Source organism: Peromyscus leucopus, chromosome 12, assembly GCF_004664715.2.
Source record: "Peromyscus leucopus breed LL Stock chromosome 12, UCI_PerLeu_2.1, whole genome shotgun sequence".
Taxonomy (NCBI): Eukaryota; Metazoa; Chordata; class Mammalia; order Rodentia; family Cricetidae; genus Peromyscus; species Peromyscus leucopus.
In genome coordinates this window covers 1,213,654-1,230,668 of record NC_051073.1, presented here as the reverse complement: position 1 = coordinate 1,230,668, position 17,015 = coordinate 1,213,654, and the positions used below count along the sequence as shown (strand labels likewise).

At 42.7% G+C, this 17,015-nt stretch overlaps 1 protein-coding gene across 1 annotated transcript in view; it reads right to left on the bottom strand.

The window, feature by feature from the left end:
- Nucleotides 1-17,015, bottom strand: part of LOC114684187 (Down syndrome cell adhesion molecule homolog) — a 394,930-nt gene that overhangs the window by 273,032 nt on the left and 104,883 nt on the right. Inside the window, exon 2 of the mRNA XM_028858685.2 lies at nucleotides 14,304-14,621. Within this exon, the coding sequence (XP_028714518.2) occupies nucleotides 14,304-14,621 (318 nt within the window). The remainder of the gene's footprint in view (nucleotides 1-14,303; nucleotides 14,622-17,015) is intronic.

Sequence of the window (17,015 nt, the reverse complement as noted above, 5' to 3'; positions counted from 1 at the left end):
GGAGAGGAGAGGAGAGGAAGGTGGGGGAGAGGGAGAAGGGATGGAGGAAGAGGGAGAGAGAGAAAAAGAGAGAGGGGGAGAGAGAGGGATCCTTGAAAACAATAAAACAAGGAAAATAATTCCTTTGACATAAATCATAAACTCTTCAAAGATGTTTAAAACCTGTGTGGAAAACCATCATTGTTCTGGGAACTGTCCAAATACTCCCAATAATGGGAATATTCCAAAAAGAGTCCCAAGGGTCTTCTCTGCATATTTGCCACATTAGTGCTCATGGGGTGCTCAGTGCCTGCCCAGCATGCCCAACTGCCTGGGTTCAAATCTTGTTCCTTCCAACATTACTTGTAAGACAGAAGAAAGGCTCTCGTTCCACCTGTACCAAGCAGGTACCTAACTTGCCTAGGTTTTGGAGGTAGCCACTGAGGCAGCTTTGTGTCTACTGAGCAGGTTAGGTGAACCACTTGCCCAACAGTTGGGGATGGAACCAGTCTCTGTGCCAAGGTTAATGAGATAACGATGAACCCTGCTCAAATTATTTCTCTGTACCAACTTCATTCCCCCAACTTTGAATCAAGCACAGTGGAAAGTGTATCTTCAAGGTGTTCATGCTGCGACTAAAATTTTCTAGATAGACAATGAAATACCCCATCATTCCATCAGTTTCCTCAAAGGATGTCCCTCAGTGGACAAATATGGGCCAAGAAAACTGGACATGAAAATAATTTGTAGAGAGGATAATACCCCCAAGGAAGAGAGGGATATTCCGCAATGGAGTGTCCAGTGTGCTGAGGGGACTGTCTCTAAAAGGGGACTGCTGAGGGAGGCTGTCAGTGACATACCATCTTCAGAGACGACATGTGGCCTCTCAATCATTTTATTTTACTGTTTTTTTCTTCAACAATACAAACATACCAGCGCATTCTCCTTATTCTCTGCCACACCCTCCTTTATCCCTCTCCCACCCCCTATCACCCTGGACCTCCTCACTGGTCTCCTTCCCACCTCAACATATTTTATCTTGTGACCTACTATTCTCTTTTTTTACATTCATATTTGATCAATTTTTTTCTCAATTTGGAGAATTTCTTCATTCCTATTTCAACCACAGGTATTCTTCCAACTCGAAGACTTCTCTGAGATCCTGCACCTGCTCTGAGTGTGACGTGACCTGAAGCTCTGCGTAGCATATCAAGCCCATGCCTGCCACAAGAGATCCATGGAGCACAATGGGGGGCACCCAAAAGCTTGTTCTTAGAAGCATCATTGTGGCCAGGGGAGAGGAAGACTTTGTGCAAGCAAATGCTTTGAGTCCAGGGAGAGCTGAAGTCTCATTTCCAGGAGAGGGGCTGTGAAACAAAGTGAATGGACATGACTCAGAAATGAATGGGAACTCGGGCATCAGAGAGAGCAGCAGACAGAAGAGAGGATGGGGGTGAGGATGGAAGAGAAAGGGGGTGGAAGAGGAGAGGGGCTGGGGCTCCTGAGAGCCTGGTAAGTGAGTTCTATGTTTTGCTGTCCTTTGGAATCGGGCAACTTCCTCAGACCTCCGGGACACTCAGCTTCACATATTATACATCACACAGCACACATGGAGATGTTTACCAGCAATCAGGTCAAGGAACCCGATTCCATGTCAGCCAGGAAAGAGAAAGTGCTACCAAGAAGACACAAACAGCATCTTCACAGCCTGTGTGTCTTATCTGGGGTCAATGTTATGTGCTGGAACACCATGATCAAAGCGAGCTGGGGGAAAGGGTTTATTGGGCTCACACTTCCACATCACTGTCCATCCCTGAAGAAAGTCAGGACAGGAACTCAAGCAGGGCAGGTTCCTGGAGGCAGGAGCTGATGCAGAGGCCATGGGGGAATGCTGCTTACTGGACTGTTCTTCATGGCTTGCTCTGCCTGCTTTCTTATAGAACCCAGGACCACCAGCCCAGGGATGGCACCACCCACAATGGGCTGGGCCCTCCCCAACAAATAAACAATTAAGAAAAGCTCCACAGGCTTGCCCACAGCCCAATCTTATGGAGGCATTTTCTCAACTGGGATTTCCTCCTCTCAGATAACTCTAGCTTGTGTCAAGTTAACATAAATCTAACCAGCACAGTGACCCCTTGTCAACTTGACATGTGCAAACACATCATTGTTAAGCCATAACATTTCCTTTCTTGTTCATCTCCATTAACAAAAACATAATATAAAACATTTTACAGAATAAAAATGTCCCACAGCCTTACAAATTCATACACTTTAAAAGTTTTCTCATTTAAAATCCAAAGTCTCTGTAAAATAAAATTTTTTAAAAAAAATCTCCTTTTTAAAAGTGTAAAGTATTTCAACTCTGGATCCTATAAAATCAAAAATAAATTAGATACTTTCTTATTTCAAGAAGGAAGAGCCAGGGCACAGTCACAATCAAAGCAAAGCCAAACTCAACTGTGAAAACTCAATGCCCAATGTCTGGGATTCATTTGTGATCTTCTGTGCTCCCCCAAATGGTCTGGGTCAAGTCTCTAGTTCCACCTGCTGCAGCACACACAGCTTGTGTTCTGGCTGCCTCCACTCCACTGTTAACTGCTGTTCTTGGCAGTCATCCCATTATACCAGTGTCTCTGAACTGCTGGGGTCTTCGGTTGCAGCTGGGCTGTACTTTCACCATTGGCCTCTCCTGGGCTCTCTTCATGGTGCCACAACTCAACTTCTCTGTGTGACCCCTTTAATTCTGGGCTTTCAACTGCTACTGATGCTGAACCTACACCAACAGACTCCCCTGACTTTTGACAGTGCCAAGCCTCAGTTACACTCCATGACCCCTTCATGCCTTCAAAATCAGGACCATCTGGGTGACTCCAAGTTTGGCTGCTAGCATGAGGTACAAACTTGGCCACCTCTGAAACACAGCTTCTGTGTGCTGACTCTGAGGAAACACTTCCCAGAAGATTTCACCTCAATGATGATGATATCTTCTCAATCACTGCTAATTTCTCAGCTCTAGCTAACCAGCATCAATTGTCCCAGTAATGAAATGATTTCTCTTCAATGGTTCTGGTATCTTATTAAACACAGTTAACTCTTCAGGCCCAGCTGTCCAGACCACAGATTCTTAATTCAAACTATGCAATGGCCTTGATAGTCTAAATGACCCTCAAACTTCCCTCTGGAACTTCACAAGCAAGGCCTTCATCCTCTGAATTTCTCTCAACATTCTTATCTTCCACACCCCCATAGAACATCTCACCAAGGTTTGAATGCTCAATGGCTTTTCTAGCCTAAAGTTCCAAAGTCCTTCCACAGTCCTCCCCAAAATACATGGTTAGATCTGTCATAGCAATACCCCACAATCCTGGTCCCAAGTTCTGTCTTAGTTAGGGTTACAGCTGCTATGATAAAACAACATGACCAAAGCAAGTTAGGGAAAAGGGTTTATTTGGATTACACTTCCATATTATAGTCCATTACTTAAGGAAGCCAAGATAGGAACTCAGGCAAGACTGGAATCTGGAGGCAGGAGCAGGTGCAGAGGCCATGGGGGTAGGGGTGGGTCTCTGCTTACTGCTTGCTCCTCATGGCTTGCTCATCCTGCTTTGTTATAGAACCCAGGACCAACAGCCCAGGGATGACATCACCCAGAATGGACTGGGCCCTCCCTCATCAATCCCTAGTTGAGAAAATGTTCTACAGGCTTGCCTACAGCTGATCTTTGGAGTAATTTTCTCAATCAAGGTTCCCTCCACTCAAATGACTATAGTTGGTGTCAAATTGACATAAATCTAGCCAGCACAGTGTGCAAGACTGTTCCTTAGGCTTGAGCTTCAAGGCCCCAGACTACGAGGTGACCAACTGGAGCCTATCCCCAGCTCCTGGGAGACCCTTCAGCCTTAGGAGCCTGCACGGACACTGTGGAGTGACTTCTCTTCTTTGGCCACCTTGGTCTCTCTAGTGCAAAAGCTGCCTTGAGAGTCATGATTTTGAGCCTCTGTGACTATTGCTTCTATCCTCTATTAGTTCAGCTCCAGGTCCTAAAACAGTGATGTCACTTGGTTCACTAATACCTTGTGTCCAAACATCTCCCCCATCCTTCATTCTAAAGACCAACAATGGAACAACCTGTCTAAAAGCCATCATAGGGGCTGGGGAGATGGCTCAGTCAGTACACTGCCTGCTGGGTAAACCAGAGGACCTGAGTTCAGATCTCCAGCACCCACATAGTGCCGGGGACAAGGAGACAGGAAGATGCCCAGAGCTCACTGGCAGCCAGCCTAACAGAGTTGGTTCAATGAAAGACTCTGTTGTTGCTGGAGGGCTTTTTTCCAGGTTCCACCAAGCCCCGCAGTCCCACAATCCACATATAAAATAATCACTCAGATGCTTATATTACTTATAAACTGTATGGCCGTGGCAGGCTTCTTGCTAACTGTTCTTATATCTTAAATTAACCCATTTCTATAAATCTATACCTTGCCACGTCGCTTGTGGCTTACCGGCGTCTTTACATGCTGCTTATCCTCACGGTGGCTGCAGTGTCTCTCTCCCCTTCTTCCTGTTTCCCCAATTCTCCTCTCTCCTTGTCCCGCCTATACTTCCTGCCTGGTCACTGGCCATCAGTGTTTTATTTATATAGAGCAATATCCACAGCACTTCCCCTTTTCTTCTTTTTTTAAAAAGGAAGGTTTTAACTTTAACATAGTAAAATTACATATAACAAAACAATTATCCAGCAAGAATTACAGTTACAATATTAAAGATGTCCTATCTATCTTATATTTGTGAGTTTAAGGTTTTATAGCTAACTTATCTCTTATCATAACTGAGGAAATTACAACTATCTAGTCTTTAACTACATCAAAGACCTGAGAAGGACCATAATGGTACCTGAGAAATGGTAGATGGATGCAAGCAACTTTCGGGAATCTTGCAAGAATAGACCAAGACATCTGGCAGCCTGGACAGTCACCTAATGTTAAAGTTAAAACCTTCCCTTTAAAAAAAAGAAGAAGAAAAGGGGAAGTGCTGTGGATATCACTCTATATAAATAAAGCACTGATGGCCAGTGACCAGGCAGGAAGTATAGGTGGGACAAGGAGAGAGGAGAATTGGGGAAACAGGAAGAAGGAGGGGGAGACATTGCAGCCGCCACCAGGACAAGCAACATGTAAAGACGCCAGTAAGCCATCAGCCACGTGGCAAGGTATAGATTTATAAAAATGGGTTGATTTAAGATATAAGAACAGTTAGCAAGAAGGCTGCCACGGCCATACAGTTTGTATAAGTAATATAAGCGTGTGAGTGATTATTTTATACGTGGATTGTGGGACTGCGGGGGTTTTGTGGAACCTGGAGAGAAGCCCTCCAGCAACACTCTGTCTCAAAAAACAAATTAGAAAACAACTGAGACACCTAACATCCACCTCTGAGTTCTGCCTGCAAAGCATACATGTGCATATACCCTCATGAACACGAACACACACACACACACACACACACACACACACACACACACACACCATTGTAGATACTTCTGACACAGGCACATAGCAAATACTCAGTATATATGGTCATCCCTCCTTATCCACAACCCTGCATTGACTCCAGTGACCTCCTAGGAACGCAGGTCTGTGGATGCCTAAGTGCACTAAGCTGTGTTCTCCCTAGAAGGAGCTCTGAGAGATGTAGGGTTAAGGACATGACCCCAGACAAGCTGTGAGGGGGAGGGACACAGGGAGTCCAGAGAAAGTAGGTGCCCAACTGTGGGCTTGCAATGGAGTCCCTACCCCCACCTCTTTTGCAGCACAGAATCCCTCCCTTATCTGTGCAGACCAGGTTCCAGCAACCCGTCTCGGGCTCAGTGCTGGGCCTGCAGTGATATTCTCAGGACTGCACAGTCTTGCCTGTGTGCCATGGTGCCAATCACCAAGCAGTCCTCCAGAGGCTGCAGGTCCAAGCTCAGAGTAACTAATACAGATGCTCTTGACCAAGGGCTACCACACCTCCATGCCTCTACTACATTCACTAGGTCTTTCACCGACTATGTGAGGTGTGGAGTTAGGAGTCAGAAGAAAGAGACTGTATTGATTACTAGAGAACAAATCAGGACTACTCGCTGAACAAGAGGAGTAGCATGGATGCATCTCTCCTTCTTTTGCTGATATACGTCTCTAGTAGGCAGCACCCCTTTGAAAAATGATTTTAAAATAGCCTGTTGTACTGCAAAAATTAATTTAATTCAAAGTTTGATTAAAGTCAACTATACAATTTCTGGTGCCAAGAGAAAAAAGAAATTTGGGGTTCAGTTAAAAGATATTAAAATAAAAGGGCTAGAGAGATGGCTCAGTAGTTAAGAGCATTGGCTTCTCTTCCAGAGGACCTGGGTTCAGTTCCCAGCAAGCTCATGGCAGCTCTCACTTGTTGCTCCAGCTCCAGAGAATATGATGCCCTTTTCTGGACTCCATAGGCACCTGTGCACACATGCACATGCATAAAGACTCATAAACACAGGAATAAAAGTAAAAAATATGTTTTTAAATATAAAGATATTAAAATGTACAATTTTCTTTCTTGTGTGGTTTTTCTCTAACCCTGTTTTTATTTGTTACTTAATGTCATACTCCTGAAGAAAAAGGGACAGTTACAACGTAAAGATAGACTCCCAACTGTGCTCAGAGCCCTTGTCCCACAGTGAGCACTCTGCACACCAGCTGTGAGGTCACCCATCCTGACAGCACTAGCTGCGGGCATAATCATCTATTACAGATTATGTAATAGGTAAAGTCACATGTAGGAAATCTTCCACACAAAACTTTATGTAGTTCTTGCCATTTCTATTCGGTGATTTCCACAACTGCTGTTTGGTGTTTAGATACAGAAATCACTTTGAGTTGGTTTGAACATTTGCTTGAGGCCTGGGTCAAACCTTAACTTTTAATATATGGATATACAAGTTTATCAGCCTCATTTATCGAGACAGCTGTCCATTATCCACTGGATTACCTGGGCATCTTTCCTCACTTCTTGCTATCCATAGTGCTGTACTGCTTTCATTTATAATCATTATCCATACAGTAAATATTAAGATAACTGATGTTGGCTTTCCCGAGTAATTATTCACTTTCTAAGATTGTTTTGACCATTCTAAATACTTTTTGTTTCTTTATGTGTTTTAAAATTGACTTGATTTTTGTTTTTCAAAAGCCTTCTGGGCATCTTGGGGCTTCTCTTGAATTCATAGACATTTTGGAAAGAGTTAACACCTTAACACTGAATCCCCAGCTCATGAAAAAAAATATTATTTCTCCTTTGATTTCTGCCTCCTTTAGTTGCTGCAGGCTTTTGGAATTGTATGTAATGTTCTTTCAAATTTGGGGTGAAATTTATTCCTGAATATCACTTAGTTTTGATTCTATTGTAACCACTACTTTTAAAGATTGTTTGTGTTAAGTTGATTGCCATGGTCTTGACAGACCTACATATTAGTCCCAGTAGTTTTTTTTTAATGGATCATATCAGATTTTCCACACTCATAATTACATTGGCAAAGATGTATGAGTATTTTTTTTAATTTGGGGGGAGGAAGTAAGGTATATTGCATGTGTGTGTTTGTGGTTGCTTGATTGATGTATATTCATGTGTATGCGCAGGCATGTGGAAGCCTGAGGTTGACATCTAGAGTGTTTCTCAATCTCTCTTTATCTTATTAATCCAGGGAGGGTCCCTCCATGAGTCCAGAGATCACTGACTGAACCTGCTGCAGAAATCCCAGTTCACCTTCCCAACTGAATTACAGGTGGCCACCATGCCCACTGGGCACACAGTGGCGACCCAACACTTCTCTTCATTCTTGCACAGCAAACTTTGCTCACTGAGCCTGGGCCCCATCCTAAGCTTCGGTCTTTGTAATATTTTATTTCTTTTCTTATCACACTGCTCTGGCTACAACTTCCAAAGCAGAGACAGTCAAAGCAGAACCCGGTATTGTTCCTGAGTTTTAGGGAAGCATTTACTCTTTGGCCATCATTTCTGATGTTAAGCAGACCCGGATTTCTGCCTTTGTTAGAATGAGAAAACTCTCGCCTACTCCAAGTCTTCTGAGATTTCTGCTTCCTAATCATGAGATGCAGAGCTATCTAATAATTTTCTGCATCACATAAAATGATCTACTTGTTTTCACTTTTATTTAATATGGCAATAGAGTGAATTAACTGATCAGTTTTCAAGTCTGAAGCTATCTGTGTCTTCCGGAGATACTCCTTGCATGGAATATCTTTTATATGTTATTTGATTCAGTTTGCCAAAGGTTTGAAAATTTTATAGCCACATTTGAGAGACACTTGCTTATAGTTTTATTTTCTCATAATACACGTGTCATGTTTGAATCAGGGTAATGTTAGCCAAGAATGATTTGAGGAAATATTAATTCTTGTTCAATTTCCTGGAATAATCACCTTAGAATTTTTATTATTTCTGTCTCAAATGTTTATTAGAAGTCAAAGTGAAGCTATAAGATCCTTAGATTTTATCATCAGAAATTTTTACCCACAAATTCAATTCTTTAATTCTCAAGTGAGTTTTGAGATTTTGAGTCTTTAGAGGGATTGTTCACTTCATATATGTTATGGAATTTATTGATCTCTATTTGTCCTTAATATTCACTTATAGTCATTTTAACACTTGTAAAACGTGTGAATGTCCTTCCCAGTGTAGAGAAGTTACTTTATTCTCTCTCATTTCTTCTTCCATCTGCCCAGCAGTATGTATATTTTATCAACTCCTTTGAAAGAATCCATTTATAATTCCATGAGATCCTCTCACGTTTTCCAGACCAGATCCAAACAAAAATCTTCTCTGTGTTTCTTACTCCAACAACCTTTGTTTTCTTTTATTATATTTCTAATGTATATATTACATATTCTAATTTCTTCTTTATATTTAACATTGAAAGTAAGATCACCTTTTGAGACCTCTCTTCACATGTAACTTCATAGGTGTTCAGAGCTATAAATTCTATACTACTTTGGTAAGATCCCAATTATTTTTGTAACGTTTGTATTAATATATATTAATTATGCATGATAATGGGTTTGATTGCATTTTCATACATGTTCATAATGCATCTGATCACATTTACCCTATTATCTTCTCTTGTCCTCTTCCCAACTTATCCCATCTCCCTTCTACTTTCATGTGTGTTTTATTTCCTTGGTGACCCAATGCATTTTGTTAGGGTTGCTTACAGAAATGTGAGATGCTATTACAGGAACATGAGCCTCTTCCTAGCGGCTACAATACTAAAGAAAATGTATCTCCCTCCCCCAGCAGCTGTTAACTGCCAATACATTCTCAGGGACAGGTGGGGCCCTGTCAGTCCCTTCTCCTCCTAATACAGTATCTTGCACATCAGGTGCGAGTATTCACAGCCGAGTCCAGGAGTGCTAGAGAGCAGCATTCCACAGCACTAGGCCCCCCTCCTCCAGGTCCCCTAGCCCTGATTTTTTTTTTTAACTTTCTTGTGGTCCCTGGGATTGATCCAAAGTTCAATTATTTCTGTAAACTTCTAAGTTTTCTGGAATATAAACCATGGTTTATTATTATTTATGTGTGCATATATGTCTAAGAACTTGAATGTGGGTATCCACAAAAATCAGAAGAAGGTGTTGGATTCCCTGGAGTGGGAGTTGCAGGTATATTGTGAACTACCTCATATGGTGCTAGGAACCAAACTCCAGTTCTCTGAAAGAAAAGGAAGCACTTGACCCCTGAGCTATCTCTCTACCCTAAGACATATATCATTTAGAAGTGTATTTTGTACTCAGATATTTTTTCATAGGTGATTTCACAGAGATTTGTTATTAATTTCTAATTTAATTCCACTTTGATCAAATAGCATGTATTATATGATGTAAGGGTCATCTAAAACTTGTTTTACTGCCCAAGATGTTATAATAAATGTCTGTGTATTCCAGAAGAGAATGTGTGCTGTGCTGTTGGATAGACCATTCTTTATTTAAATATGAGCTGACCAAATTGATCGGTGATCTCACTCAAGGGCTCTCTATTCCCACTTGTTCTGTTTCTGCCTCTATCAATCACCAACAGAGGGGCACTGAGTTCCTCTGCTATAATTGCAATTCTTCTTCTCACTGATGTTGTACCAGTTTGCATAAAATTTATGATAGTCATACCATCTTATTTAACTATCTTCTTACCTTATGAAATGACCTCTTTAGCTGTATGTTATTCTTGGATAGAAAACATACTTGCCTGATAATAAACAGTAAATCTACTCTATCTTTCTGGCAGTGGTTTACCCAGATTTGCCTGGATGACCACGGCACTTTCCCTGCCCTTTTATTTTGAACCTACTTGTTGTGATTTGGACATGGCAGGAGCGTGCCCACTGAAGGTCTGTGTTCCGGCATCTTCCTCCCTGCTGTGAGGGTGAAGACAGGTGTTGGAAGGTTAATGAGGTGCCAAAGAGCGGGAGATGACTGGGTTATCAGTGGTGTGGCTCTAGAAGGGATTCATGTACTTCTTGTGGGATCCCAGTCAGTTCCCATGAGACCAAGTCGCTATGATAATAGACTTGGTCCTGAAACATAAGCTTCTTGCCTGTCCCTGTACTAACTCCCCTTCCATTTTCTGCCATGGTTGTGACCAGGTTAAGTGGCCCTCACTAGGTACAGCCATCCTACCTTGGATTTGCAACCTTCAAAAGTGTGAGCTAAATAAACCTCTTTGAGGAAAAAAGTCTGTGGTCTCAGGGACAAATAACTCTCTGTGTCTTTGTTTCAAGAGAGTTTCTCTCAGGAGGTGTTGAATCTAGTCTTGCTGTCTTTGCCTTGTGATTGACATGACTTGAATGTTCACATGTGACTCTGACATTGAATATTCTTACATTTAACTTCATTGTTTTGCTCTCTGATTGCTTTATCATCGCTGATATCTGTTTTATATTTTCTAATTTTCTTTCTTTGGGGCTATTGTTGCTTTAGATTTGTGTATTTTTACATGTATGGGTATTTTGCATGTATTTACAGTAACAAGTGTGTGCAGTGACCACAGAGTCCAGAAGAGGGCATCAGATCCCCTTGAACAGGAGTTGGTTGTGAGCCTGCACCTGGTTGCTGAGAACAGAACCCAGGTCCTCTGTAAGATCATCAGTGCTTTAACTGCTGCGCCATCTCTCCAGTCCCAAGTTTTAGACTATTTTTTTAAGGACTACCATTTCCCTTCTTGGTTGACTTATTACCTAGTGAGTTATTTTAATACTGCTTCAGACTTAATAGTATGTATCTTTAGCTCATCACCATCCCAATAGGGTGGTATTATGCCATGACACACTTAGTAAAAGAATCGTGTTATTGGATTTTCCTGACTTTATGTTAGGGCTTAATGCCCTGGCTGTCAGACATTTCCCTTCTGCATACCACACAAGACACAGGTATCATCTTTGCTTAAATGTTCAATTATGTTTTATGATATAAAATTAGTACAAAGAGACGTCAAAGATAGGTAATTCTTCTTAAACTAGCAGAGTGCTATTCTTGCTACAGGCACACCAAAAATGTATGCATTAAATGGAGGAAGAGTGGCAGTAGTCAAGAACTTAATCAAATATCAGAGAATGGCTTAGCAGCATTCCTGCTAAAACTAGACACTAGGACAATAGACATGGGAGACTATGGTTGAGTATGGCTGAGAAGACAGGATTCAGAAGAGCCCAGCTAACCATTAATACAGAAGAGACTCTTCATCATTACCTGTCCCCTTTAAGGACAAGAGCTCTCTCAGCAGCTCTTGCTGGCACACCTATGAATAAAGCTGCTGTGGTATCCACATGTGGATTTCTGTGTCCTCCATCAAGAAAGATGAGGTATTACAGAGGCAAATCCCAGGCAGGTTGGTTCTTGCTCCTCCAGGGCCCAGTCCAGGAAATTGTAGGCTTATGTATTTGTACCTTTCTGGGTGTTTCCTTTGTTTGCTTTGTTGTTTGTTCAGATAAAAGGCTCCTGCTACTCCACCTGGGCCATAAGTTAATGCCATTAGCCACAGTTTGCTCAGGAGGAAGCATGTGCTGGATATGTTTGACCTTCCTGAGCTCCTACAACTCACTGCTATTTGCTAATTGGCACACGCAGACAGGCAAGAGACAGCACCATGACAGTGGCCCATGTGCACCCAGTCTTTGGACAAAGAAGTGTTTTATGTTAGAACTATGAATGCAAGTTAATGAGGCACAGTAAGCAGAAACAGCTCCACTTCCAGGTCCCTAAGCCTAAGTCAGAATCATGCAAAGACAGTAAGAACCAGAGGTCAGAGCGGATCAGGGCAAAACAGGAGAGGTCTATTGTACTCATAAACTTCTCAGAGCTGTGGTTGCCGGCATTAAACTACACAAGATTAAACCATACATACAACATTTCAGCATGGAAGGGGAGGGAATCACAACCACTACCACCCCACTAAAGCTGAGGAGATTTTGGCAGCTGATAGCTACTGGAGGAGGGAGAGTCAGTTTCCTTCAGAGTGTGATCTGTGATAAGTTGACTATGATTCAGAGGAAGGCCCTTGACACATGTATATATGTATACATGGGCAACACTAATTGGATTCAGTGGGAATATATATATATATATATATATATATATATATATATATATAGAGAGAGAGAGAGAGAGAGAGAGAGAGAGAGAGAGAGAGAGAGAGCGCGCCTATCTTAAACAATAAGGTAGAAAGTGACCGAGGAAGACACCCAACATAAGTGTTACATGTACATACACCACTCACCGCCCCAACACCAAAAACAAGTGAGCACTGAGCATTGAACCAGTCTACCTGATAGAAAACCCAAGTCAGAAACCATGGATCCAAACACAGAGAAAGCTATCTGAACTTCCAGGTCTTTCTATAGTTGTATTTTGTAGACTATAAATAAATGCTCTTGGCACCTCAATAATATGCTCAGCTGCCAAAGGTATCTGGGATGTCAGGCTACGAGGTTCCCTACCCAATTTCATTTGCTTTATTTTAGCAACTTGACACATTTCATGTTCCCAGCTCCCGACTAAAGCCAATCAATCTTCTGCTTGTTCTTAGTACATTCTTTGCAGGTTTGTGAACTGAGGAGCTGGCAATGTGAGTCACTCCTGAATGAATGCTTGTTTATATCAAAGTGATCATATGCAGACTTTCCAAAAACATCACATACTTTGTTCATGCCCTGGTGTCTTCCAGCAGCGCCTCCCCACCCACTGTAGAAACAACTCTTAAGTTTCCAGCATTGACCAGTACAACTGTGAAGATCACACATGGTCATTCACTGTGTTATTCCACCACCATGCCCCACCACTCAGGCATTTCTGATACCCAAATTCTGTTTGCTAGCAGGGCTCTCCTAGCTGGGAGTTTACATTACTGGACTTTGTTGACACCATAGAAGGCCATGGTATGTTCTGTGCCTCTGGAGTCTGTGAATCTCAGGTGGGATATAGGAGCTAACTTTGTAACAAGAGTGAGTTTTAAAAGATACAATATGTTCTTAAATGGAACACATTTCAGTGACATGTAATGCCATCAGGAAGGTGAACACAGCCTTTTTATATCAATGGCAAAGTGAGAATATTGGACCAACTCTCTTTCCATTATAACATGCATTTAGGCTGCTTGTTTTCTTCTCTGCTCAAATAGTGGCCTTAATTTCTCTCCTTCCCCCTCCCTCCAGGAGGCATATGGGATAGACAAGCAGGGAACTGGGTGGACGCATACACAGGGGTGAGCCACTGGAAACATGAGTCATGTTTCCAAAAATGTACCATCATGTGAAAATACAATAAAGTTGGCACGGTAACCATTACATTCATATGAGTGTAATATTTGGACACATGAGTATACATATATGTACTCATGGCACAGGGCCAGAGGAAGACATTGGGTTCTGCTCTATCGCTTTCCACCTTATTCCTCTTGAGACTGGACCTCTCTCTGAACCCTGAGCTAGGCCGGCAGCCACAAAACCACAAAGACCCTCCTTCTCCACTCTTCACAGTGCTGGGGTTACAGGGATGTGGCCACATATGCCTTTTTTATTTCTATGTTGCTGGAGAATACAAGCTTAGGTCCTCATGCCTTCTTCCCTGTCTACAAATCATTCTTTTCTAGATTTAGTTCCTGGGACACTAAAATCTAGTGAAGGAAACTGTAACCACCAGGACCAGCAGTGTCCCCATGAGCTAACAAGGTCCACGGGTCCTCAGCCATTCTGTCTTTCTCCCCCCATCCAAGTGGACCCAAGGAAGAGGGCTACTCACCAGCCTTGATGTGGACATCCTGACTTCTAATTTTCCCTGAAGGGTTTTCAGCTGTGCAATAGTAAGTATTGTCATGGATTAAGGTGCTGAAGCTTGAAGGAGGGAAGGGGAAAATCTGGAGAGTGCCGTTGGGATGGACGTGGCGGATCCCGGGGACATCGTAGATCTCCTCGCCCGTCGCTAGGTACCATCTGAGAGTCACAGGAGGGATGCCTGCAGCCGGGCAGGGCACCAGCGTCCCCGACGTGCTTGCAAACACTACCTCTTGCAGCGATGCATTGACAAAGTAGAGGCTGGAGTGGGGCTCTTCACTGAAAACTGCAAGAGAGAACAGAGACCTGTCAGTCACCTTGGCCTCCCCGGGTTACTCTGAGAAACAACAGGGGACTCCACTGGACTGGAGTGGCTTAGCATTACTCAAAGCACTACAGAGAGCCTGGGCCTGGGAGGGAAGGAGTGATACTGTGTTCATTCTCTGTATGCAGCAGATAGGCAACCTCAAGGGAACTTAAGTGTGTGCCCCATGACCTGCTCTGTCTCTGGTGACCACAGCTGTATTCTGTATTAATTTTAGATGCATGGATTCCCCTCCTCCTCCTCAATAGAAGCTATGTTTCCTGGAGAATAGGGCCTGGCAGTTTTCATTCTGGGGAGCAGGCTCCAACTACAAATGGGCCCTCCATAACAAGAAGCAGGGAGTGAAACCCCACAGCCAGGCCTAGGATTGAAGGCTCCATTTACCAGCTACACTGAGACCCATTTTTGAATGAAATCAGCCACTATTTTAAAAGGTAAAAACTAAAGATGACATACAAAGCATTTTAAAAGAAAATGAAATGTCATAGCCACAATGCACAAGGCATCACGACATGCTTCCATCCTGCCATCTCTGCCCTGACCTGGATGCTTGTCCTTGCAGACAATCTACCCAAGTGCCTATGCAGTTACAACATGTCAAATCATACACAGAACCCCAAGTTTCTCTACAGAGATAACAGGAGTGTCTTCATGTGCATATTTGATACGAGATTACTCTCAGAACTATTTTACTCATCTTCTGATTCAAATAATTTCTGTTTTAATGCCCAGGAATCAAATCTACAACCTGTCCCTGCACATCTGGTTGTTTTGTTTGTTTGTTTGTTTGTTTGTTTGTTTTTAAGCTCATTTAGTGAGTATCTGTGTTTTACTTCATGTCAAACATATGAGGTATAGTGTTTGTATGTGAAACTATGGAACTCAACTGCTAGAGCCCAAAATACAAACATGTGTAAGTACAGTGAACAGGGCTGGTCAGACACCTTCCTTCTAAGAGCAGAAACACATGCCAGCATGCAACTCAAAGAGAGAAAAAGTGCTGGTCAGAGACAAGAACACTAGAGTGGAGTGTCTATTCTAGGCAACCAGCATTAGGACCCAGGGTGTCATCCCTTCCTCTCTGAACAGCAGTTCTGTGAAGTGAAATGGGAGCCCTTGTAGAAGACAACATGGAGGTTCTGATGAGTGTCCTGATGAGGGACAGAAGCTATGAGTAACAGAACCAGGATTCCGTCTTTCTTTTAGGATTTGTTTTCTCATCTTTGGATTAGGTGCCAATACAGCTTCCCTCCTGTGTGTGGGTTTCTAAGGCTGGTCCTCACAGATGGATCAGGACCTGTGCATTCTCATCTAGTTTTTCTCAGGACTGTGTGACAGAGCAGATGTGGGCTTTGGAGTCAGGTGCAGTTGCTACTAAGTCTGATAAATGAATGCACCCAGCTACTTACAAGTACTCAGTTGAGATGATTTGAGGTGAGTGACTTGGCACTGTTTATGTAGATCATGGGGATGGAGAGATGGCTTGGTGGTTAAGGACACTGACTTCTCTTTCAGAGAACCTGGATTCAATTCCCAGCACTCACATGGTAGCTTACAACTGTCTGTAACTCCAGTTCCAGGGGATCCAACACCCTCACACAGACATAAATGCAGGCAAAATGCCAATGTACATAAAATTAAAAAATAAAGATAATGGAACTGGTTTTGGACAACCAAGACTCAGTCTACTCACTAAATATGAGGGTATGGTGGGCCATACCCTGCTAGGAGCAGAGCCTCAGAGCTCTGGAGGGAGGCTGAGCATGTATATGGCTCAGATCACAGCTAAACAAGAGCACCACATGTGTAGACATTTGTCTTTCTGCCACTGAAGATGTCCAGGCTTCCTTACAGATTCCAGCATTGTGACCAATGTCTTCCCACATACCTCTGCTAGAAATGCCATCAGTGTTGGGACATTTATTGATGATACATGACACTTGCCAGATTCATGATCTACCAGGTTATTGGTTTAACCACTTCCTGTATGCACAGTTTGCCAATTTACATGAAAAGGGCTTACAATGAGTAGCATGGCATGAAGCGTGACCTGGCAGCAGCCCTTCCTAGTACTGACCATGTCACGTGATTATTAGTGCTAACCTTATGTAGATCTACAGTGAAAAGGTGCCAGCAGGGCAAAGAAAAACGCAAATGAACCATTTGAAGAGAAAAAGAGCACCAGGCTGTGTAATGCTGGAGCCAAATCCTGCGTTCATGGAGATAAAAAATTAAAAGAAAAGCCTGATGCTAAATGGGATAAAGGGAATAGTAACCTCGGGTAAGACACTATGCAGCTAAGCTTTCTAAATGTGAGAAGGAATTAAAGGAAAGCTTATGCAGTGAAAGAAACCA